Raw genomic sequence first — 25,303 nt, 5'->3', positions numbered from 1 at the left:
GCTGGTCCTTTTTGGATGTTTTTTCTGGCTGTTAGGAGGACGTTAAACTCATAACATCAATAAACCCTTAAATGAAAGATGCAAAATAAATTTAAATGTTATTTTTATCTTGGAATATTTTTCAAGTTTTCGTGTTTTGAATAGATTCATTTTGTGAAGTTGATCGCAGGTTCGATATTCTAGACTGTTTTGCCCCTGAAGAGTATTTGCTTGAATTTGAAGAACACTTTAATAAACCGCGGTAAAGTTTCAAAACTCTTTTGGAGCAAATAAATGAGAGAAAAATAAACAAGCCTTGTCCTGCAGTAAGAATTATGAACATGTAACCAAAAAACTCTAAATTTAGCCACGTGTAAAGAAAACCAAACATCCAAGAAAAGCCAGTCAAACAAGAAAGCTTTAGATAAACTAAGATTGATATTTGATCTTGGTTAGAAGAAAGTTTTGATTGCTGCGATCTCCGGATAGCTATCACAACGATTACAAAACATACTATGTTAAGTAGTATAATAACACCTATAGGTATGACAAATGTATACAGAAGCATATGTTTAGACGAAATGTAACAAATGCAGCCACCGTAACCAAAATCTGTCCAGTTTGACGCCACTAAGCTAACCAGAACGTTCGTTGCAACTACTAATAAAGGCACAATAACCGAGCACAAAATGTATACTATCATGTGCTTTTTCTCCTCTCTGAGTGAACTTAATGTCTTTACTCGGAAAATAGAAAACACTCTAAACATGTGAAAGGAACAAATATTCATCCAGACAATGACAGAAAGCCAAAAAAAGTGCACCAATGCGCCAATCACAACACAGCCTACTCCCAAGGTAGTTTGCCCGACCCCAAACTGGTACAGACATTGGGCGATTATTAGGTTTATGGATAGCAACATATTGTTTTTTCCAGGGGTTGTTCGCAAAGATTTAAATAGGCCGTACGTGAAAACTGTTAATATTAGAAAAAATATCGATATTGATGTACAAACTATCGACAATGTTGCCAACACATCTAATACATTTGAATCTTTATCGTCACAAATGTTGTCGCGTGGTAGATTATACACATGGTCAAAGTAATTATCTGCACATATTTCAAACCCGTCCCATTTCCGTTCGTATGTTCCGTCATGCAGACAGAGATGTATTGTATCAAAACAAATGGACCCTTGATGGAAGGTGACGCTGTATTCATCTGGTGATAATAACAGCCGAGGGCAGTAAGTTAACGGTGTCACGCGCATGTGTCGCACTGGAAACATACATGATTTACTAACGGTAAGGTTATTTGATAATTCAAGAAGACTTCCCTTTGTTCGAGGATCTTCATATACAACAGAATTTCCATAAAAGTGCGAGTCGATTGTTAGTGTTAATTTGTTATTGCCGATAGTAATACTTATGTTGTCCATCAAGGATAACTCTGACAAGACCTGATCTACAGAATGCACACCAGAAAAATAAAAACCTACATTGACTAGTACATAGGATATTGATGATGAATTTCTGTGGTCACACTCTTGAGTTCCCGACATCAAATGAGAATTGAACGAACAAATCCTGCCCCTGAAAATGGAGGATTGTTCAAACATGTGTACTAGAGACGTGCTGAGCTCCGTACCAAACAAATCCAGTACTTCCACGCAGATATCATGTACCGTTTTCAGTCGGAAAAATACTTCATACGACCTGGTGGCCTCGCTGGCGTATTTTCTTTTACAACTGCCTTCCACGTATATTGACCCCGTAGCACAAGTTAGGTTTCTGCAGACTGCCTGAAATTTTAACAAAGCAATTGGTTAATATATACATGTAACAATTTCTTCTAAATGCACTATTAGTAGAGCGGAATAGGGGAAAACATCATTTTATACATGCATGAAGTTTCATGAAATTTGGCATGCGAGTAGCCTAGACTACCAAAACAATATTCAAACTGGGAGCCATTGCAAAATGTACCTACTTCCAGTTTTTTTTTTTTTGCCGCCATTTTCGTAAAACTTAACAAAGTAATGAAATAGCATGCTGCACATCTCATTAAAAACATGAAACTTGGCATGATAGTAGCCAAGACTATCAAAATAATATTAAAAGCGGGAACCATTAAAAAATTTATCTACTGCCTGTAGTTCCAAGATGGCCGCCATTTTCGTAGGTAAAACCTAACAATCTAATGAAATAACATGCTGCACATCTCAATAAAAGCTTGGAATGTTAGTAGCCAAGTCTACCAAAATAATATTAAATATAAGTATAAGTGGGAGCCATTTAAAAGTACCTACTTCCGGTAATTCCAAGATGGCCGCCGATTGAATAGGCAAAACTATAAGGAGTAATAAAAAAATACGCTGAACGTTTTAATCAACGCAAGACTACCAAAATAAGATTAAAATCGGTAGCCATAGCAAAATTTGCCTACTTCTGGTTGTTTTTCAAGATGGCCGCCATTTTTGTAGGCAAAGCTTAGGCAGAAGTAACGAAATAACAGACTGCACTGATTTTGATAAGATATTTAAACCAGGAGCCACTGAAAAAAGTACCTACTTCCGGTAATTTCAAGATGGTCACTTCATTATCAATTATACAGTACAGTAGTCTAACAAAAACACATGTTTTATATTAGCTACAATATTGTAGCTCAGAAGACTTTTTGACAGAAAATGGTGTCGTCTTTAGAGCTACAATTGGTGCCTATTACTGCTAATGGACCAAAGTAATGATTATGCAAACCATTATAAAACGTTTGTTTGTATTTTTATCGTACTTGTTTGATATCGCTTACCTACTAGGCAATAAAACTGATCCACATAAAATATCAAATTCTCATCGAGGCATTATTATTTAACATATTACATATGAAGGTCTTTCTGAAGGGAATGTATACGGCAAGTCCACAAATTGTGAATTTGACGTCTTGTGAGCGGTACGGTAGATATTAAGAATGGTAGTTATGTTTGTTTTGGACAAAACTAATATGTAAATGCATGTATACGCATAAAAAAATTGGAAACCTACAAAAAAGTATAGAAAACTATGCCCGAATGATTTTCGGAGGCAGTGCTCCACTACGACACATAGGGACCAATTCGTACCCGACCGAAAGGTATAGTAGGCCGGGTACGCATATTCGTTCTAGTTTTATATAACACGGTATTTTAAAAATCATGTATAGTTTTTATCAGAGACACAACTTAGATATATATGGGTAAAATCTATTCACTCTTTTATTAAATTTCTGGTAATTTTATAATGGCGACTATGTGAAAGTCGAAATATGGATACAAGAAAATGTTGAAGCATTGATATGTTTACATTATTTGAATTTTTATTAGCAATTCAAGTAACAATAGTAAATTACATATAATTGAAAACAAGGTATAAATTAATAGATAAGACATCCATTTCCGGTCGCTTCCTAATAACACATGGTGGTAGGTCGAAAGTTCAAAGTACATTTAAAATGATACATACTGTATTTCATTGAAGAGGCTGTACAGAACCTTAACAACTTTGAAATAAGATTGATGTTTATTAAGCAAACTTTCGTTTTCAATATCCATTGGCACTAATTATCGTACAGGAAACTATTACGTCTTTGCATATTACATAGTTAGCTTCCTTCCGGGTAGTATCAATTATTACGTCATTATTTTGTGAGCGTTTTCTCCGAAAAAGTATGACGTAACGCTCACAAACACTTGACATCACAATCAATACCTACCCAGAAGGACAGATAATTCTGTTATATGTAAACACATAATACTTACCCAAATCAAACTTTTAAAATAACAACGTTTAATGTAACCGGAAGTGCTTTTAGTAGTTTAATCAAATTTGGTAAAGCAATGTGTTTGGTTTCATAATACTTTAGTTATGTATAGTCCTACCTTGTTAAGCTAAGTCAGTAAGTTTTGCTTTGTTGTAGTTCATAGTGTAAATATAGTTTTTTTTTATTAAATCATTCTTATTGCAAAACCGTGTGTTGTTGTTTTGTAAAATTAAAGACCGATTGCTGTTTTTCTTGATTTTCTTACTTCTATCTATTTCATTTTTACATGTGGCTTCGTGACGAATTGTGAATGATAAATATCCCAATGTACTTCCCTGAATTTGACTTTGAAATGATATCGGTTAATAATTTAATTTCATATGTTACACTCATTTCTATTGGTTAGACCTTTAAGGTTATTTTTCCATAGATCAAAAGAATTGTACGTCAAGTATTACAACATATATACAAAACAGTTTTGCCGGGAATTTAAAAAGCGGCAGTCATTGGCCAAACTGAATTAATGGATAAGATATCACTGCGCCACAACTCAATTTAGGTAAGTAGAATCACATAAATTTATGCCTAGTTAGTATTTGAGTGAGTTATCTTAATCAAATTATAAGCGTTATTCTCAATATCTTTTGGGGTTATGAAGTCAAAGACAAAAAACGGACGGACATTCTTTTTCATAGACGCTTCGCGTCTTCATTCTATGAAGAATGTCTTTTTGTTTTTTAGCCTGGAAAAGAATATCGGACGGACCGATAGAGCTCAATTAATTGTCCCTCGCAAACGCGTTTCGCAGGGATAAAAAGTACATAACGGATAATTATTTCAGACGTAAGCTACGTCTACGTGTAGACATTTAGTGAAACTCAGTCGTGTATCGCTCACCTGTTTAATTCAGTAAATCCTACAAACTCATTTTATCTAATAAACATTTATAATCGCGATTAGTCTCCTTTTGAATACTTATCACATACAAGTCCTCATTGAAGCGTAGTAGACTCCAAATATGACACTAAGATATATATAGTAAGAATCACGTACTTGTTCTTTTCACGAGGTAAATCAAATTCATTTGCTTTATGAATGTTTTTGTTTTCGGTTTATTTTTGCATGTATAAATTTTAGTATCGAAATCGATATTTTCATAACTCTGTATTGCCTTATTTTAGTAACAGGATACAAACCTTGTAGCTATCGTATTTCTGAATCGATGAACAGGCCGTGTCAGACGGCTGAGGAGGCAGAGTTGAAGTTAATAATCCGAAGTCCAAGATAGCTGTGAACGAAAACACATCGAATAAACCATTGCGTGGGGCAGTTTCTGGACAGTCATGAATCCCAGTAATATTATTATTGCACAAGTAACAGAAAACGTTTCGATACGTCTCTGTATATACCGATGTAAAAGCCCCGCACATTTCGTCCAGAGTGTCATTATAACTCACCATAGTTCCAGTCTGATTACATGCCGTGATGTATCCCCAGTTGCACACACGGGGCGTCATGCTCATGTAAGGAACGCGGTAGATTAAGTTGCATCTCTTTTCCTGATTTAAAACATGAAGTAATTCATCAAAGGAATTAGTTAATACTTCATTTCTAGAATCGCAAATTAACTCAACCGTCCATATCAGTAAATTATCTCGAGATTCTCCGTTACACAGACCACAGTAAATATTCCGATAAGACAGGCTCGAGTTTATTTTGGAGACAAGTAAAATGTACACAAAGTCTTCTAAAGTTCTCGGATATAACGGAACTACTTCACACTTCTTAACAATATCCATATCACCGAACTCTGGTGAACATTTATGGATGACATAATAAGACTTTTCCGAACTCGAATTGGTATCGCCGTAAGGCAGATACTGTGGCCGAATGCAAGTCTCTTTAACAGTCTCCATTTCGTATTGAACCACATCTGGACAACAGTTTCCTTCCTGGAAGCATTGCAAAGAACAACTACAGGCATCACAACAACCTCTGATCGTAGCTGTCATTTTTGATTGGTTGACTGTACAGAGCCTAACTCCCGGGCAATAGTTCCTATACAAATCAGCTATTTCCGATAGATGGTCACTATTGTTATATTGTAGGAAATCGTTTGTAGGAGTAACAGGCGTCGGCAGAATAGGTATTACTCCTAAAATTAAAAATACTAAACGTATCATTGTATTTGACATTCCTCATCTGATATCAGAGCTAAAATGTTATGAAAGTGGTTATTTTCCTTCAAAGCCAGTTCTAGAGGCACATCATGTGTATTTAAAGTGAATCAGTAAGGATATGACGTGTACTGACACAGTCGACTAGGTCGTGTTTGTTAAACGATCTTAGAAGCCTACGTGATTTAAAAGTAATCAAAGTTTAAAAACATACATGCATGACCTTTGATACATTGTAACTTTTAAACTCAGTTTAAGTAATTGATCGACATTAGATTAATTCCATGGATGATATTTTACAGTTTTTAAGCAATGTTGTAGATGTGAAGTTGAAAATACTTTTTACGGTTTCACATCTTTTTAATGACGTTGACTAATGAAGACGTTTTTTCTTAATCATGAAATATGTCTGAACATAAAATAAGTCAAAACTAGAAAAGGTGCATGACAATTGATATAGACAGAAAAACGTGACAGGATTTTAAATATTTCCTATTGATCATATTGTTTATTGCGGTTATGTGTAATAGGAAACATATTTAGAGTCGTCGTGCGTTATCTAAAATATAATCTTAAAAGGTAGGTGATTTAAATTTAATTGACGTACCAAGGTATGAAGTAGCAAAATAGTACATTAAATGTAAACTGGTTGGTAACTATTAACAGATACAAATGTAGGGACATTTAAGTATGAAACGTGAGTTTATTGGTTCCAACATCGTTACAAGTTACTTCTTGCTGATTCCGTTCGATCCGCCTTGTATTTATACTGCGGTATATTCATGTTGTGTCTTGTATAGTGGAACTGTTCCCCTTTTTATAGTGCTATATCACTGAAGCATGCCGCCGAAGACACCAAGCAACACATTCCTTCCGGGCATATTATACTGACAAGGGGCTAAATAGTTGTCCAACTCCCTGCATGTTGAGCGCTAAGCAGGAGCGGAAACAACCTTTTATACGTTGGTGTGTCTCGGCCGGGAGACAGAACCCATAGCCTTCCACACAGGGGCGAACGCTCAACCCAAGGCCAAAAGTGAGGCATTAGGAAAGATAAAGTCAGTAAGGAAGAAGAGAAAAGATAAGTTCCTAAATTTAGTCGCCTCTTACGATCATGCAATATGGGCAACGGGTACAATTCTTACGCCCTACCTGCAGGGAAATCCTGACATGGTCCCGACAAAGTGTTGTTATTTTTAAGGTCGGTCCGAAATCAAAGATGACCACCACAGCCGTCATCTTGAAAACACATTTTGAACTTTTTCTCAAGTTCTGCCAGTGCGATTTAGCTGAAAACTTCCTGAAATGATCAACACCTGATCCCGACAAAGTGTTGCTATTTTTCAGGTCGATCAGAAATCCAAGATGGTTGCCACCTTGAAAACACATTTTTAGCTTCTCAATTTCTACCTGTGCGATTTGGCTGAAACTTGCCCGAAATGATCATGATATGATCTTGAGTGTTGTTACATCTCTGGTTGATCGCAAATCGACGATGACGATTGCTAAAGTTAATGAACGTTAATGCCCTTGGGCATCTTATTTAGTATACTCAGATTAATCAGTCTATGGTCACATGGATATATTAACATATATCCGTAACATCCAACAGCTACGGTAATTTACAAGTGTAAAGAGTTTATCATGCAAGAGATCCCAGAGGGATCTTGGCGCCCACCAAAGATTGATCTATGTCTGACAAATGAAAGCGCGATCTTTTTTTCCGCTTTTAAAACTAAAAAATATCAAAATCCAAGATGGTGTTTGGCCATCTTGTCAACTGATCGGTCCTAAAACGTAATAGGCAGAACTAGGGCCCTAGAAGCTACATGAAAATTTTAGAACGATCCCTTCAGTACTTTCTGAGAAATATCGGTAACAAACTTAAGTACCAAAATCCAAGACAGACATCTTGTTTACCGATTGGTCCTAAAAATGAAATCTGCAAAACTAGGACCCAAGGGAAACCTACATATGAAATTTGAGAATGATCCCTTCAGTACTTTCTGAGAAATAGCTATAACAAACTTTAAGTACCAATTTCCAAGACGGCACCATAGAGGCCATCTTGTTTCCGCGCTGACACTCCTAGGGCCCTAGAGAAACCTACATATAAAATTTGAGACAGATCCCTTCCATACGTTCTGAGAAATAGCGGTAACAAACATCAACTACTAAAATCCAAGTTGTCTGCCTTACGGCCATATTGTTTTTCCGATCAGTCCCACTTTTATAGACTTTGGTGTGTCTCGGCCAGGGAACAGAACCTAGAGCCTTCCTCACAGATGGTACCAATGAAGATCGTTTAATAATGTCGGTCGTATAATGTGATATTTTGGGCATGCAAGGAAAAAGTGATAAGAGTCTTCGCACGTGAATCCACATTCACAGCGTGCTGAAGGCAAAAGATTGGATCTGAAAAGATCGTAATTCAAAGTACTTGCTCTATTTCTGAATCTACAATGGGAAATATTAAGCCGTCTAGTACCAAAATTTAGGTAACACAAATTGGTTTCTGGAAGGAAAATATTACTTAAATTTGATTTTAAGGTATTCTAAATTGTTCCAAAGAGAAGAAGTTAAAGGAAAGAAGGAGTTTAATGTGCGTTGGAGATGTTGCCTCACGTCCTGGAAATTTCTTAAGTCATAGTTTGTCAGGACACCGATGTTTTCTGGTAAGATATCACATAAATATGAGGGAGCAATGTCATGTTTAATATTATAAAAAAAGGTTAATTTTTAGCTCACCAGGCCCGATGGGCCGGTGAGCTTATGTCATGGCGCGGCGTCTGTCGTCCGTCCGTCAACATTTCCTTTAAATATCTACTAGTCATAGAGATCTGCATGGATTATAACCAAATTTGGCCAGAAACATCCTTGGGAGATGGGGAACAGAACTTGTATAAATTTTGGCTCTGATCCCCCGGGGGCAGGAGGGGCTGGGCCCAATAGGGGAAATAGAGGTAAATCCTATAAATGGCTACTTGTCCAAGAGTTCTGCATGGATTGTAACCAGATATGGCCAGAATCATCCTTGGGGAAGGGGAACAGAACTTGTATAAATTTTGGCTCTGACCCCCGCCCCAGGGGCAGGAGGGGCGGGTCCCAATAGGGGAAATAGCGGTAAATCCTATAAATCCCTACTAGTCATATAGTTCTGCTTGGATTTTAACCGAATTTGGCCCAGAAACATCCTTGGGGTTAACAGAATTCGTATAAATCTTGGCTCTGATCCCATTGAGCAGAAAGAGTTGGGCCCAATAGGGGAATCAGAGGTAAATATTCAAATTCCTTCAGAAAAGAAACAATGAACCTGTATTTAGAACAATACTAGGCATTACAAACCAGGTGAGCGATATAGGCCCTCTGGGCCTCTTGTCTTATCTCTCTCCGTTTAGATAATGGAAGCCATACAATTTCTTTATAAATAAACTCTGTTTTGGTATATATTGGTAGTCCTGTAATATTCAAGATTATTAGAAGCACCACAATTATCCCAAACTTCACACGCATACTCTAAAATAGGTCGTATATATGCTAGATACATTTTTCTAAAAAAAAATCTGCTTAGTAGAAATTTTACGAAGTGTTGCTATATATTTCGAAACCTTCGTAAAACTTTCATATACATGTATGTGTTCAGACCATTTAGCATCGCTACTTAAAATTACTCCTAAGTGTTTGTGTGTAATTTCTATTGCTGTATTGTTGAATGTAAAAAGTGGCACATGGAACATTATTAATGGTTATTTTTAGCTGTTCGATATCTGCTTGATCTTAAATCCACACGTTGAACGGATTTTTTTCAAAACATCAATTATTGCATAAACTGCTTTATGATCACTTATTGAGTTGTCAACTTCAATTAAATCAGAGAGAATTGTAGTGATAGTATCACTTACTAAAATAGGATCAATCAAACTAGATAAGTGTGCAACCGTTCTGGTTGCTTCCAGTATAATATTGGTAAGATTAAGAGATGTTAGTATGTTATATAGTTCCCCTCGGTTTAAGTTTAGAAAATCTACATTGAAGTCACCCAATATTATTACATTGTTAGTAATGTCAAATGCATTATCTAGTGAGTGTTTCAGGCGTTGCCAGATACCATTTGAATACGTGGATTTGTACAGATTTGCAACAATATATATTGTGTTGTTTGAATGTATTTTTGCCCAGATTTCGTCGTTTGATATTATGAGATTCGAGATCATATCTTAGCTTTGCTATAATAGAGTTTGAAAAAATACATAAGAACGCCACCTCCAAACATATTTCTATCTTTGCGAAAAGGCTCGTCACTAAAACCGTGTATATGAATATCTTCATTTGGTATGTATTGAACAATCTTAATGTCTTACCACAATGCAGAGTATATCAGCATCGTTAGATATTGATTCAACATAATTTATCTTATTGCGTAGACTTCTAACGTTTAATTGCATTAAATTTAGAGAGTGAAAAGTAGATGTGTTTATGTTATCTGGACCAGGGTTTGGATGGATGTCTCCGGACATAAGTAAACGGAGCAGAATAGGAACAGTGATATTTGTGTTTATGGTCGCTTGAAGGATCGACAGTATACAAATAAGGGTAGTTTGTTTGATATTTGTTGAAAGTATCAGGAGGAAAGATGCCATTTTCGTTTTAAATAATAGCTAGCATGAATCTTGCACATTTTGGAATAAAAAGAACCTATGGAAGCCCTCCACGAATCAACATCAGTACCCATCATGGTGGATGAAAAAAATAATCACAAACATGGGAGAAGAACTTCCATATGGTAAGTAAAAAGGACAGTGTATGTAGGTTTGACAAAATGAGCTCAAGACAGGTAAAGCAGAACAAACGGATGGGAAGAGACACTAAATAAAAGAAAGGAGCAGAATAGAGAAAGAAAACAGAGGAAAAATAGCTTTGAAAACATCAAAAAGGTTATGTATTGGATTGTAGAGTGTGGTAATTATACTGAATTTTGAGGTTTGACAAAATGAGCTCAAGACAGGTAAAGCAGAACAAACGGATGGGAAGAGACACTAAATAAAAGAAAGGAGCAGAATAGAGAAAGAAAACAGAGGAAAAATAGCTTTGAAAACATCAAAAAGGTTATGTATTGGATTGTAGAGTGTGGTAATTATACTGAATTTTGATTAATATAGAAATTGTCGTATATTTGACCAGACTTAATTAAAGTAGATAGTAGGTAATCAACAGAAGTCAAGTGTACGTTTATCCGTATATATGCATTATGAATGTATATATATATGTATAGTTGAATATAAGCGCACATAGTATTTATCAAAACCCCAAAGATAAAATGTATACATTATGTGTAAATACAATCTCAATTAAATATTAGGCAGATAGTATGGATTTTGGCTATCTGAAGACAATAAGTCGTACACGTGTACATAAAAACAAACGTTTCCTGTGAACACAACCTTACATCAAATTTATATACAGATATCCTAGCATACACAAGCGACTGCTGGTGTAGTCGGCGATGTAACATGCAGTGTGTGGATATGGATACAGGCTCTTATGCTTAAATACATACATACGCACGGTTTCATACATAATTCTTTGCTGATATTTGTATCTATAGATAGTAAAAAATGCGCACGAAAGAATGCGTGCGAAAGTGCGTAAATATATACATCAATGACTCGACGGTTACCTGCAAGTTTAAGGACACTTGCGCGCACGAACTCTAAACTACAAATGTACGTATGCAGTTCAATGTATTGGGACCAACATGCGTCAAACAAACCTGCGCACAGTACATAAATGCATGAATTTTTAGCTCACCTGGTCCGAAGGACCAAGGTGAGCTTATGCAAATACCGTGGCGTCCGTCGTCCGTCCGTCAACAATCGACTTCTTCTCCATAACCGCTGAATTCAACAAAATTTGACTGGTAGCATCCTTATGGGTTACTGACTGAAAATTGTACAAATAATGGGGCTGACCCCCCAGTGGCCTGAAAGGCATGGCCTAAAGGGGTTAATTTGGCTATTTCCATATAAAAAACTTCTTCTCTGAAACTAAGCATGGAATAGCGTCCATACTGCAATGTTAGCATCCTTATAGGGTGGGGATTCAAAATTGTACAAACGATGGGGCGGACCCCCCAGGGGCCTGAGGGGCGGGGCCAAAAGGGGTCAATTTTGCCATTTCCATGTAAACGACTTCTTCTCTGAAACTAAGCATGGTATAGCACTCATAATGCAATGGTAGCATCCTTATAGGGTGAGGATTCGAAATTATACAAATGATGCGGCTGAGCCCCCGGGGTCCTGAGGGGCGGAGTCAAAAGGGGTCAATTTGGCTATTTCCATATAAACAACTTCGTCTTTGAAACTAAGCATGGGATAGCACTCATAAAGCAATGGTAGCATCTTTATAGGGTGGAGATTCGAAATTTTACAAATGATGGGGCTGACCCCCCCCCCCCCCCCCGGGGGTCAAAGGGGGTCAATTTGGCTATTTCCATATAGACAACTTCTCTGAAACTAAGCATGGGATAGCACATACAATGCAATGGTAGCAACCTCATAGGATGAGGATTCAAAATTGTACAAATGATGGGGCTGACCCCCCAGAGTCCTGAGGGGCGGGGCCAAAAGGGGTCAATTTGGCTATTTCCATATAAACGACTTCTTATCTGACACTAAGGATGAGGTAGCACTCATAATGCAATGGTAGCATCCTTATAGGGTGGAGATTCGAAATTGTACAAATGATGCGGCTGACCCCCCAGGGTCCTGAGGGGCGGGGTCAAAAGGAGTCAATTTGGTTATTACTATCTAAACTACTTCTTTTCTGCAACTAAACAAGGGATAGCATTCATAATGCAATGGTAGCAACCTTATAGGGTGGGGATTCAAAACTGTAAAAATGATAGGGCTGACCCCCCGGGGGCCCTCGGCACGGGGCCAAAAAGGTTAATTTGGCTACTATTTTCATAAAAATTATTTCCTCTCCGAAAATATCTATTGGATAGCATATTCATATGGTATCTATTATATGGCTGGAATTCAAAATTTAACAAATCGTGGGGTCAATTTGTCTTTGTGATTTTTGAATCACTAATGATTAAATTAGGGTAAGGTGGTAATACTTCAACCGATACTGTCTTTCACTAATAAACAATGGCGTGCTGACTCTGCAGTGTACACGTTCGGTACACTTCTTCCTGTCTAATGTTAAGGAATGTATCCCGCATGATTCCCCATACGTGTATCAAGGGAAAAGCCCGAAAATATCGAACTGACATGCAAAAGTTCGTCCGTTACTGTGATTGGTGTAATTTCGACCGTGGTGTGGGGAACTATGACCGACTTGTTGAATTAAGACATTTTCTCTGTTCTGCAGACAATAACATAAATAAATATAATAATTGTAAATTAAAACGATGACCAAATGTTAACATATTGCGTGTTTTGAACCTTTTCTCGTATTGCCAGAGTTTACTCAGAGATCGACAAATGATGTGTAAAGTGTTAGTATTGCAAGTGTGTCAAAACAACCCATGTCAAACTGAACTGCTAATATAAGCAGTTATTAGGCAGTATTGTAGCAGTCCCACAATTTTTAGGCAGTTATTAGGCAGTTCTCAGCAGTCCAGTTTTAATTAGTCACTGAAAACTGCTAATATTTCACCATACAAGATTTAAAACTGCTTGTTGAACTGCTAACTATATTTGTAAGCAGTCAATGACTGCTTATCACAGACTGAAACTGCCTGTCATTGACTGCTTATAGACCTTAGCAGTTTACCAGAGCAGTTCACATATCAAATGGACAGAGGCAAGAAAATTGCATGGCAAAATAAAACTTACATAGTGAAGTAGTTTTGCAACTTGTTATTAAATGCAAATGCGAACATGAATTAAGATACATCATTAAATTGTAAATTTAAAATGTGTGATTAATTCCTATACTTCAAAACTTTTTTTTTCAATTTTACACACCATAAACCATTTAAATTATGCAATTCAAAACTAAATAAAGGTCAGTTTAATCAACATTATTCTATACATGTATTCATAAAATATCAAAGTCCTATTATATTTTCTCATATTATTGAATTTATGTGCCAATAATACTATTGTGTACATATATATATACAGTCCCTTATCTCTAACACCCTGGGGAGGCAGCTACAGACATGGGTCATCATACACAGAGATGGTGACCCCCACATGTAGTGTGTACACATGTGACCTTTGAACCTGTATAGTCTCCCTCCTAATTCCAGCGGTCAGTTTGAACAGTTTGGTGTGAGGAAGCATGTGCACAAATTATCTTCTACATAATTTGGACCATTTGGTGAATATTTTGGACATATAAATAAGTGAGGTGTAGTTTTCAACATGCAGTTTTACATAGTTAAGTGTAAGTATAAAGGGAATTGTGTATAGCCAGGAATAGAAATGGTAAAACGTTCCAGTTTTGGATGTATGCATTCTGGTGTTGTACTGGATTATAACTCTATAATTTTGCTGTAAACCCCCAAAGTACAAGGTAAGATGCATGAGCTTGCAATCTATGTGCATGTATATATATAGCTGCATGGGAACCATGCATTTAAATTTGGAAACTTAGAAGTTAACTATTTCTACTTTTTTTTTTTGATAAAATTCAAATTCATTTTCCATTTTACTCTTATACAAACATCAGTATAATATAGATGATACATTTTCTTTTTAAAACAATTTGTATGACACAAAATAAACATTATGATTTATGTATATATATCTTGGATTGGTTTATATTATTCAATCTTTTATTTTCTATAAATTTCTGAAAAATGAATACCGGTAAATGCATGCATATAATGCAAGGCAAGTTATTTTTTAAAACTGCAAACTTTATCTTAGAGTTAGTGTAATTATATATAACTTGTCTATGTATATTTTCCACATTATAGTATTTTCATTTTTTCCCATATAATTGGGAATGTGTTAACAGTTTCTTGAACTTATATTTATAAGTATTAAGCAATTGTGATTCATAAATATAAGCAGTCGCAAGCTCCATATTTGGATTGTTTTTAGCAGTATTGTGAGCAATTTATAGATATTAGGCAGTTTTGATTCATACAATAAGCAGTCGCTTGCGCCATATTTGGACATTTTAGGCAGTTCATTTTGAAATAGACTGCCTAAGAACTGCCTAAAGTAAGCAGTCGCATGCGCCATATATGGACATTTTAGGCAGTTCATTTTAAAACGAACTGCCTAAAAACTGCTAAGGAACTGTTAACCGACTGCTAGTGGACTGTGAAGGTTAAGGGACTGCCAATTTTTCCAATGGATTGCTAAGGGTTAACAGTCCAAGCCAGTTGCATTATGAAGGCTAAAGAACTGCTTATACAGTAAACTGTGAAGGCTTAAAAACTGCTAAAGAACTGCCTTCCACTTTGACATGGGAAGTATGCGAGTGTTACCGTTTCTGCCATTTGGGTATCCCCAGTCGATGTTCCGACTATTTTGATACCTTTGGTGAGTGCGCAAATTTAGTGCCGTGAAAATTTAAAAATCTTAATGAGAATAATTGAAGAAAAACAATGTATTAAATAAAAATAAATAATTATCCACAATTAGCATACACTATTTGCAGAAAAAAGAAAAGAAAATAGCCACATAGAAATAAATAGAGTTAAAAACATAGTTGACGTTTACAGTTTAGAAGATGAGAGAGAGTTTTTTAAGCTTTCTAAAGTTTTGGATTTCAGATGCGGGTCGTAATTTCATGAGATGAAAATTTAAGATATTTCTTCTAAATCTCCCGTCATTAAAACAAGTAGACACCGTGAAATTTATTAAGCTTTACATTTATGTTTTTTTGACTCGATTAGACATGTATTTGTTGAGAATAAATGGGTTTTATTCCCGGTTTTTTTGGCGTCTTGCGTGCTGTTCAGTAATGTAAAGAGGTAGTGTCAAATCCTTCTCACTTATAAATCCTTGATTGACTTTACTGACTGAGTGGAAGTTGCGCAAGCAAGATCCAGCAATCGTGGCTATGCCGAAATAATACTAGAACAAAATAGATCATAATATTCACCTGCAATAATTTATAACGTGTTATTGCCACCATTCTTTGACTTCTGAGTTTCGATTTGACAGGAACTTTCTGTGTTCTCCGGCTCCCTCCCCCCACCTCTTCAGTCCTTAATTGACCATAACTGTTAATATTACATGATATGCCGTAAAAAGAAAAAGAACAAGAGGCCCAAGGGCCTTAACGGTCATCTGACTACCTTGGCAATAGCTGTATAGGGAACTAATTAGATATATGGTGTCATGGTTAAAAAATAAAAACACTTGGTCATGACCATGTAAGGATCATTTCATGCAAGTTTCAGTCAACTGCATGGGTAGAACTTTAGAAGAAGTTCAAAATGTGTTTTCAAGATGGCAGCTTTGGTGGCCATCTTGGTTTTCGGGTCAACCCGTCAAACAACAACACTTTGTTGGGACAATGTCAGTATCCTTAAAATTATTCAGACAAGTTCCAGCAAAATCGCACTGGAAGAACTTAAGAATAAGTTCAAAATATATTTTCAAGATGGCGGGAGTGGTGGCCATCTTGGATTTCAGATCAACATAAAATATAAAAACACTTGGTCAGGACCATGACAAGGATCATTTCATATGCAAGTATCAGCTAAATCACACTGGCAGAATTTGAGAAGTTCAAAATTCAAGATATTAGCCTAATTGACCCCTGACCTTGAAAGAAAGTCAAGGTCATTCATTTCAATAACTTTGGTAACCCTTCATCCCAGCATGCCACAGGCCAAATATGAGTACCCTGGACCTTTCGGTTAGTTACAAGAAGTCATTCAAAGAATTGAGCCTATTTGACCCCTGTGACCTAGAAAATAAGTCAAGGTAATCCATTTTCACACCTTTAGTAGGCCTTCATTACAGCATGAAACAGGCGAAATATGAGTACTCTGGGCCTTACGGTTATTGAGAAGAAAACGTTCAAAGATTTAAACATTTTTGACCCCTGTGACCTTGTAAGTAGGTCAAGGTCATAAATTTTCACAACTTTGGTAGTCCTTCATCCAAGCATGCTACAGGCAAAATATAAGTACTCTGGGCCTTATGGTTATTGAGAAGAAGTCGTTCAAAGATTTTTGCCTTTTTGACCCCTGTGACCTTGAAAGTAGGCCAAGGTCATTAATTTTCACAACTTTTGTAGCTCTCTATCCAAGCATGCTACGGGCCAAATATGAGTTTTCTGGGCCTTATGGCTATTGAGAAGAAGTCGTTAAAAGATTTGAGCCTATTTGACCCCTGTGACCTTGAAAGTAGGTCTAGGTCATTAATTTTCACAACTTTGGTAACCCTTCATCCCAGCATGCCACAGGCCAAATATGAGTACCCTGGACCTTTCGGTTAGTTACAAGACGTCATTCAAAGAATTGAGCCTATTTGACCCCTGTGACCTAGAAAATAAGTCAAGGTAATCCATTTTCACACCTTTAGTAGGCCTTCATTACAGCATGAAACAGGCGAAATATGAGTACTCTGGGCCTTACGGTTATTGAGAAGAAAACGTTCAAATATTTCAGCCTTTTTTACTCTTGTGACCTTGACAGCAGGTCAAAGTCATTCATCTTCATAACTTTGGTAACTCTTTATCCCAGCATGCTACAGGCCAAATACAAGTACTTTGAGCCTTACAGTTATTGAAAAGTCGTTCAAAGATTTAAACATTTTTGACCCCTGTGACCTTGAAAGTAGGTCAAGGTCATAGTTTTTCACAACTTTGGTAGTCCTTCATCCAAGCATGATACAGGCAAAATATGAGTACTTTGGGCCTTATGGTTATTGAGAAGTCGTTCAAAGATTTATAGCCTTTTTGACCCCTGTGACCTTGAATGTAGGTCAAGGTCATAAATTTTCACAATTTTGGTAGTCCTTCATCCAAGCATGCTACAGGCAAAATATGAGTACTCTGGGCCTTATGGTTATTGAGAAGAAGTCGTTCAAAGATTTATAGCCTTTTTGACCCCTGTGACCTTGAATGTAGGCCAAGGTCATTAATTTTCACAACTTTTGTACAGTACCTGAACCGTTTAACGTTCCCAAATTTGCGTTTCGTTTGCGTTTGCGTTATTTCCGTTAGCAATCGTTAGCGTTAGCAATCGTTTATCGTTAATCGTTATTGTTTGCGTTAGCAATCGTTAATCGTTAGTTGCGTTACAATCGTTTGCGTTAGAAATCGTTTGCGTTAATCGTTAGCAGGACCCACTTCCGCTAACGTTTACCACTAAAAATAGAACCAAATGCCGGTGAGATGCTTTGACGATCCGGATATAATGTTCGTTTTTATCTAGTACTAAGATATTACGTTTACCGCTTCGTGTAGAAGAGATTATCATAACATCTATGAAATAAAAAAATGAATAAAGTGTTTTGTATTGCATTTCATATCACTTTTGGATGTAAATAAGTTTGTTAGAAGTGGTTGAAATAAAAATATGTACAGTAACAAGATCGCATACATGACGCTCCTATCCGTGAAAACGTTCTGAAATACTCGTATTTAAATGACATTTCAAAACTTAATGTGATTTTCACTTTTTTTATTATTCTTATCAGAAACATATATCTTATATATGTTTGTTGTTACTATGATTTCTGCGAAAGCAATTCAAATATTAACGAAACTGTCTTACAGAATATGAATGTCAAAAGCATTATTTTAGAAAGAATCCACGACAACTGAAAGATTACACAAGAAAATAGCTAAAACAGATAATAAAAATATAAAAATGTTATTACAGACACGCTGCATAATATTCTTCTTGTTATGTTAAATATTTTCGATGTACGAAGAACGCAAAAAAAAGACTCGGGAGATTTGTAAATAAATTCGTGAAATTTAAAAATCATTAATATGACGAGTTTGAACACGGGGAATAGGTGAGATTTGGCATTTACATGTACATATTTTTAAACGCAATTAATTAGTACTTGTATATATATGAAAATTGAATAAAATTATGTAAATGTTTGCAATGTACGAGTATACCTACAACTACATGTAGAACACGTGTAGAGAATTCGAACTGTGCAGGGGTACGTACATTGTAAGCCGTCACACGTACTGTACGCGTGTCAAATCAGACACGGATATACGTTTAAGCTCATATCAATAAAATTTGAACAGTCACGGGCACCTTCTCGCATGTGTTCGTTGTTATTTGTACCTGGAATCCCTTCAATTCCCAGCGTGACGCGCACGGGTATTTTACCTGCACAGGTATATAGGTCACGAGTGGTGTTACCTTGTGTCGACCCCCTGTAGCTGGCCACGGGCGGAGTTCACCTGTAATTAACACCTTCTTGGGAGGGAGATTAACTTTATACTTAACTTACCTGTGCACCATACACTGTGACAGTACATTTCACGTACACATATATATGTACTGTCGTATTTCAAAGTTTTGATGTGTGCAATATGCTTTCCTATATATTACGTTGGAATGAATTAGCTTACACTTGTATGAATAATTAATTTGTTTAAACTGTAAATTGAAGAGTTGCTTGATGTGAAATGTGATCAAATAACTATATTTCCTACACCAGTTACAAATATACGTAGAAAATTGTCGCAATGCAATTTTACAGTAACATAACTGGATGTGAAATATTTTCATTCTTTATATCTTTATTATATGCATGAACTAAAATGTATAAAATGAGAGAACTGCAAATGGCGAAACACGAATTCAAATGTTCAATCTTTATTACAGTAGCTGTGGCGTTTGAATGTGCATATGTAAATGTACATGTACGACCCTAAAATCGATGCCTAGTCAATTGTAAACAATGAGCTTTTATGAATGCACACCCTAGTAATATACAGCGTGTAATCCGTTATGAAATAAATATTCCGAGAATACAATTTTCCATGGTAAGCGAAAGAGCCTTTCGACAATCTGAAAAAAAAAACCTGAAACTTGTGATTGATGCGGGAAACACACTGTAAGATGTTAATTATTGCAATAACATTTTGTACATGTAAAGTGGAAACTTTGCATTGAGTAACTGTCGTCTTTGACTTCATCGTGTCCATATAGTTTTCATAGGCAAATGTTTATATGATATACAGAAACTTAAATCCCGAACATACTCCAGTTTTTCTTGTACTTTCGTTTGTATTTCAGAACGTCAAGATCCGTAATTTATTTACCGTCAAGCCGTGTCCGTGATTATAACAATGGTGTTTCCGGTTTATCCTAGCCGATCGTTTTGCGTTTTGCGTTAGCCGGTATTGCGTTAATCGTTGATCGTTAATCGTTAGCGTTAGCAATCGTTAGCGTTAGCTAACGGACGATTTTTTTGCGTTGCGTTTGCGTTAGGCTGGGAACGTTAAACGGTTCAGGTACTGTAGCTCTCCATCCCAGCATGCTACGGGCCAAATATGAGTTATCTGGGCCTTATATCTGGGCTATTGAGAAGAAGTCGTTCAAAGATTTGAGCCTATTTGACCCCTGTGACCTTGAAAGTAGGTCTAGGTCATTAATTTTCACAACTTTGGTAGCCCTTCATCCCAGCATGCTACAGGCTAAATATGAGTACTCTGGGCCTTACAGTTATTGAGAAGAAGTCATTCAAAGATTTCAGCCTATTTGACCCCTGTGACCTTGAAAGTAGGTCTAGGTCATTAATTTTCACAACTTTGGTAGTCCTTAATCCCAGCATGCTACAGGCAGAATATGAGTACTCTGGGCCTTATGGTTATTGAAAAGAAGTCGTTCAAAGATTTTAGCCTTTTTGACCCCTGTGACCTTGAAAGTTGGTCAAGGTCAATAATTTTCACAATTTTGGTAGTCCTTCATCCCAGCATGCTATGGGCCAAATATGAGTACTCTGGGTCTTATGGCTTGCTTAGCTTTCCTTTCTGCATTTTCCTTTTCTTTCTGCTGTTTTGCCTCCAGTTTAAGCCTTTTTCCTTCAATGATTTCACTACTAGTTAAAAGTCTACGAGTTATTCAGCTGGCAGACGAAGAATTGTTCATTTTTTTCGCAGACTTTGGAAGATCGAAAATAGCATCTAAATCGGTGTTCCAATTCCAGGTGTTGTCTGTAAGAGTGAAATTACCATTACCCAGAGCTTGAAGCAAGGTCGGAACATCAGCATCTGGTATCTCCAGATCTGTATTGGTCACAACATGATCCAAGTTGCTCGGGGATATCGCTGACGAAACAGCCTCAGCTAGGATGTCTAGGGATGTATCCATGGATCTGTCCGGAAGTGCAATGGCCGTTTCCAAAGACGGTACCTCCGAAACGTCATCAGCAATGGCTGCTGATGCTGCATCAGCAAGGATATCCAGTGATGTGTCAAGAATTTGTTTGTTTGTTTGTTTGATTAATTAACGTCCTATTAACAGCTATGGTCAACAGTTGGCAGTTCATTGACTGTTTGGATGTCGTTTGGTACATCATGTGTGGTTTCAAATGCTTCCGCTGGAGCATAAGCATACTCTGGAATGGCTGGCCAAATGCCTGTGGTCCGAAACCCACTCTGGATATTTTCCCTTGTTAGTGCTGCATCCCACGAAGCTTTGAAAATCCGTGGCCATGTTGTTTTGTTTATTGTATAGTCTGGGTGTTCAGCCATGAATTCGGAGCATGATCTGTTATAAGCCTTCGAAAACGGCCCAAACACACTCTTGTCAAGGGGCTGGAGATAATGGCTGGTGTGCAGCGGCATTGCTAATATTATTATGTTTTCCTTCATAGCCTCCTCAAGGAGCTCCAAGACTTCATGTGAGCCATGGGAATCAAGGATAAGCAACTGTGGCCTTTTTGTTCCACAATGTTTCAGAAAAACTTCCTTGAACCACATGGTTCCTAAGATGTCGCACATCCACGCTTTCTGTTGGTATGCCCACACGGTCCCTGTTGGTGCATCCAAAGTTGCAAAGGATTCAACAGCTCGGACAGTTTTGCCTTTTACGATGCATAAGGGTGGTAGCTTGTTTCCAGACGCATTGACCGTTGCCATGATGGTGACATTTTCCCGAGAGTTCCCTGTCCGTCCAGAAAGGGTTGGAGCTCCTTTTCTTGCAATCACTGAAACAGGATTATGCTCGAATTGTTTCCCTGTTTCGTCACAGTTCCAGACGCAGTCTGATGTTAAGTTATGTTCTGTAATGATTTCACCCAATTTTGTGAAATAGGCTGAAAGAACTACTCTATTCATCATCCGTGACCTTGTTGTACTTAGCTTTTCTGGTTTTCTCAGGACGATTTCTGGATGCCTGCTTTTGAATCCTCGCCACCAGTCATCTCCGGGAACATTATTTTTGAACGGGGTTTTCAATTTCATCGAGCTACAAAGCCTAGATTTTTTTACAACTAGCTGCTTTTTTGTCAGACCAAACACCATCTCTGAAGCGGAAATGATTCTAGATGCTATGCCATTTTCAATGTGCAAGGGAATGGCTTTTTCCAAGGTCTAGCACCTGAATTAATCTTGCCAGTCACATAATCAACAATTGTAGACTTCGGAATACTAAATGCAATGCTAGCTTTCCCAAAACTTGATTCTCCTTTTCGTACACTGGCTGCAGCTTTTTCCAGAGATTCTTTAGAATATTTGGAATATATATCCTTAGATTTTTTAGGCATGTTCCTGAAAAAAAAAAAAAAAAACATTTTGAGAATTTCTTTTCTGAAGGAATTTTTAAGTATTAACCTCTAAATCCCCTATTATGCCCCACCCCTCCTGCCCCCAGGGGGTCAGAGCCAAAAATTTTATACAAGTTCTGTTCCCCTTCCTCCCAAGGATGTTTGTGGCCAAATTTGGTTACAGTCCATACAGAACTCTTAATGACTAGTAGCGATTTAAAGAATTTACCTCTATTTCCCTATTGGGCCCCGCCCCTCCTGCCCCCGGGACGCAGAGCCAAAATTTATACAAACTCAGTTCTTATTCTCCCAAGGATATATTGTGGCCAAATTTGGTTACATTCCATGCGGAACTCTGTGACTAGTAGCGATTTAAAGGATTTACCTCTATTTCCCCTATTAGGCTCCGCCCCCTCCAGCCCCTGGGGGGCCAGAGCCAAAAACTTTATACAAGTTCTGTTCCCCTTCCCCAAGGATGTTTTGTGGCCAAATTTTGGTACATTCCATTCACAACTATAACTATGACTAGTAGCGATTTAAAAGGATTTACCTCTATTTCCCCTATTGGGGCCCCGCCCCTCCTGCCCCAGGGTGATCTGAAGCCCCCCCCCCCTCCAAAATTTATACAAGTTCTGTTCCCCTTCCCAAAAGGTTTTTTGTGTCTGATTTTGGTTACATTCCATGCCAAACTCTAGGACAAGAAGCTATTTAAAGGATGTTACCTCTATTTCCCCTATTGGGCCCGCCCCTCCTGCCCCCAGGGGGATCAGAGCCAAAATTTATACAAGTTCTGTTGCCCCTTCCCCCAAGGATGTTTGTGGCCAAATTTGGTTACATTTCATTCAGAACTCTATGACAAGTAGCGATTTAAAAGGATTTACCTCTACTTCCCCTCTATTGGGCCCCGCCCCTCCTGCCCCCTGGGGGACTCAGAGCCAAAATTTATACAAGTTCTGTTTCCCCTTCCCCCAAGGATGTTTTGTGGCCAAATTTGGTACATTCATTCATAAGACTCTATGGACAATTTAGGCGATTTAAAGGATTTTACCTCTATTTTCCCCTATTGGGCCCCGCCCCTCCCTGCCCCAAGGGGGGCCGAGAGCCAAAATTTATACAAGTTCTGTTCCCTCCTCCCCCTAAGGATGTTTGTGGCCAAATTTGGTTCCCAATGCCATGCAGAACTCTATGACTAGTAGCGATTTTAAAAAGATTTACCTCTATTTCCCTTAAATTGGCCCCGCCCCGTCCTCTGCCCCTGGGGATCAGAGCCAAAAATTATACAAGTTCTGTTCTCCTTCCCCCAAGGAGTGTTTGTGGCTGATTTTTGGTTACAATCCATGCCAAACTCTAGGACAAGTAGCGATTTTAAAGGATTTAACCTCCTATTTCCCCCTATTGGGCCCGCACCCCTCTCTGCCCTGGGGGTCAGAGCCACAAATTTATACAAGTTCTGTTCCCCTTCCCTCCCCCAAGGATGTATGTGGCTGATTATTGGTTACAATCCATGCCAAACTCCTAGGACAAGTAGCGATTTAAAGGATTTACCTTTATTTCCCCTATTGGGGCCCCGTCTCCTCCTGCCCCTAGAGGGGTCAGAGCCAAAATTTATACAAGTTTCTGTTCCCCCTCCCCCAAGGATGTTTGTGGCCAAATTTGGTTACAATCCATGCAGAAACTCTAGGACAAGTAGCGAATTATAGGAAATGTAGACGGAACGGGCACGGACGACGGACGACGGACGGCCGCGCCATAGGACATAAGCTCACCCCGGCCCTTCGGGCCAGGTGAGCTAAAAACAGGTACACGGTACATGTACGAAAATCATTGCTACAATTGATGGAAGTAAATTTTCTAATTTCAAATAAAACTCACAAATTATATCGGAACTGTTTTCATATACATTGGGTGTAGCTTGTTGCACGGATATGCTAGTTAGCACAACTTGCAGTTAGCTGTATATATGTTTTTAATTATATACAATTCATCGTTAATAAGGTGTTCGTGTACAGCTAGGAAATACATCAAGTAACATTGGTTAGGTTGCACCATATTGTAAGAGTCAATCTAAAAATATAGATCTATAGATAAAACAGAAGATCATCGTATATAATATACATATCTTTTCCATTTTAACAATGCAATACAATGTGGACCAACGATTATAAATTCACTTCATTTGGAATTGGAAATGTCCATTGTGTAATGTTTGCCTCACTACATTTATAGTTGTTTCTTTGCAATAAAACCCCATAGTACATGTTTGTGATAAGCTGGAATATCTGTTGGCTTTGGATGGCAAAGATTTTACTACCAACAAGCATGGCTCTTGTATCAGTCCACGGTCAAATAAGACTGACAATTTAACGGCCTCTCTTCTCTTGATATATGCCTCCTTGGTACCGGTCACTTTATCTCTAACAACAAGTGCATTTTCGTGCTGCATATTTGACCCCTCTCGCTATACAATGCAGGGCTTGTCAACTGTCACAAAACCATTACCATCACAATATGTCATCCCCACAGCATGGACACCGTAAACATACACCTTATACATGCTGATCTGTAATAACGAAATTGTTATGAATACGTATATAAATATATATATAACTACATGTAACATATTGTAGAGTCGATTATTTAACATTTGATACTCTTCTAAGTGCTGCGTCAATATTATAATACATT

At 37.5% G+C, this 25,303-nt stretch overlaps 1 protein-coding gene and 1 pseudogene across 1 annotated transcript; both read right to left on the bottom strand.

Moving 5' to 3' along the window:
* Nucleotides 1-121: 121 nt before the first annotated feature.
* Nucleotides 122-5,911, bottom strand: LOC138326471 (uncharacterized). The gene is made up of 2 exons (XM_069272572.1): nucleotides 4,971-5,911; nucleotides 122-1,780 (listed from the first exon to the last, which is right to left on the bottom strand). The coding sequence occupies exons 1-2, from the start codon at nucleotides 5,784-5,786 to the stop codon at nucleotides 122-124; spliced, it is 2,475 nt and encodes an 824-aa protein (XP_069128673.1). The 5' UTR covers nucleotides 5,787-5,911.
* Nucleotides 5,912-21,368: 15,457 nt separating this feature from the next.
* LOC138326470 (uncharacterized) lies at nucleotides 21,369-22,618 on the bottom strand (annotated as a pseudogene).
* Nucleotides 22,619-25,303: the final 2,685 nt, after the last annotated feature.

The sequence above is a fragment of the Argopecten irradians genome, chromosome 6 (genome assembly GCF_041381155.1).
Source record: "Argopecten irradians isolate NY chromosome 6, Ai_NY, whole genome shotgun sequence".
Classification (NCBI taxonomy): Eukaryota; Metazoa; Mollusca; class Bivalvia; order Pectinida; family Pectinidae; genus Argopecten; species Argopecten irradians.
This window is presented reverse-complemented; position numbering and strand designations above follow the sequence as displayed.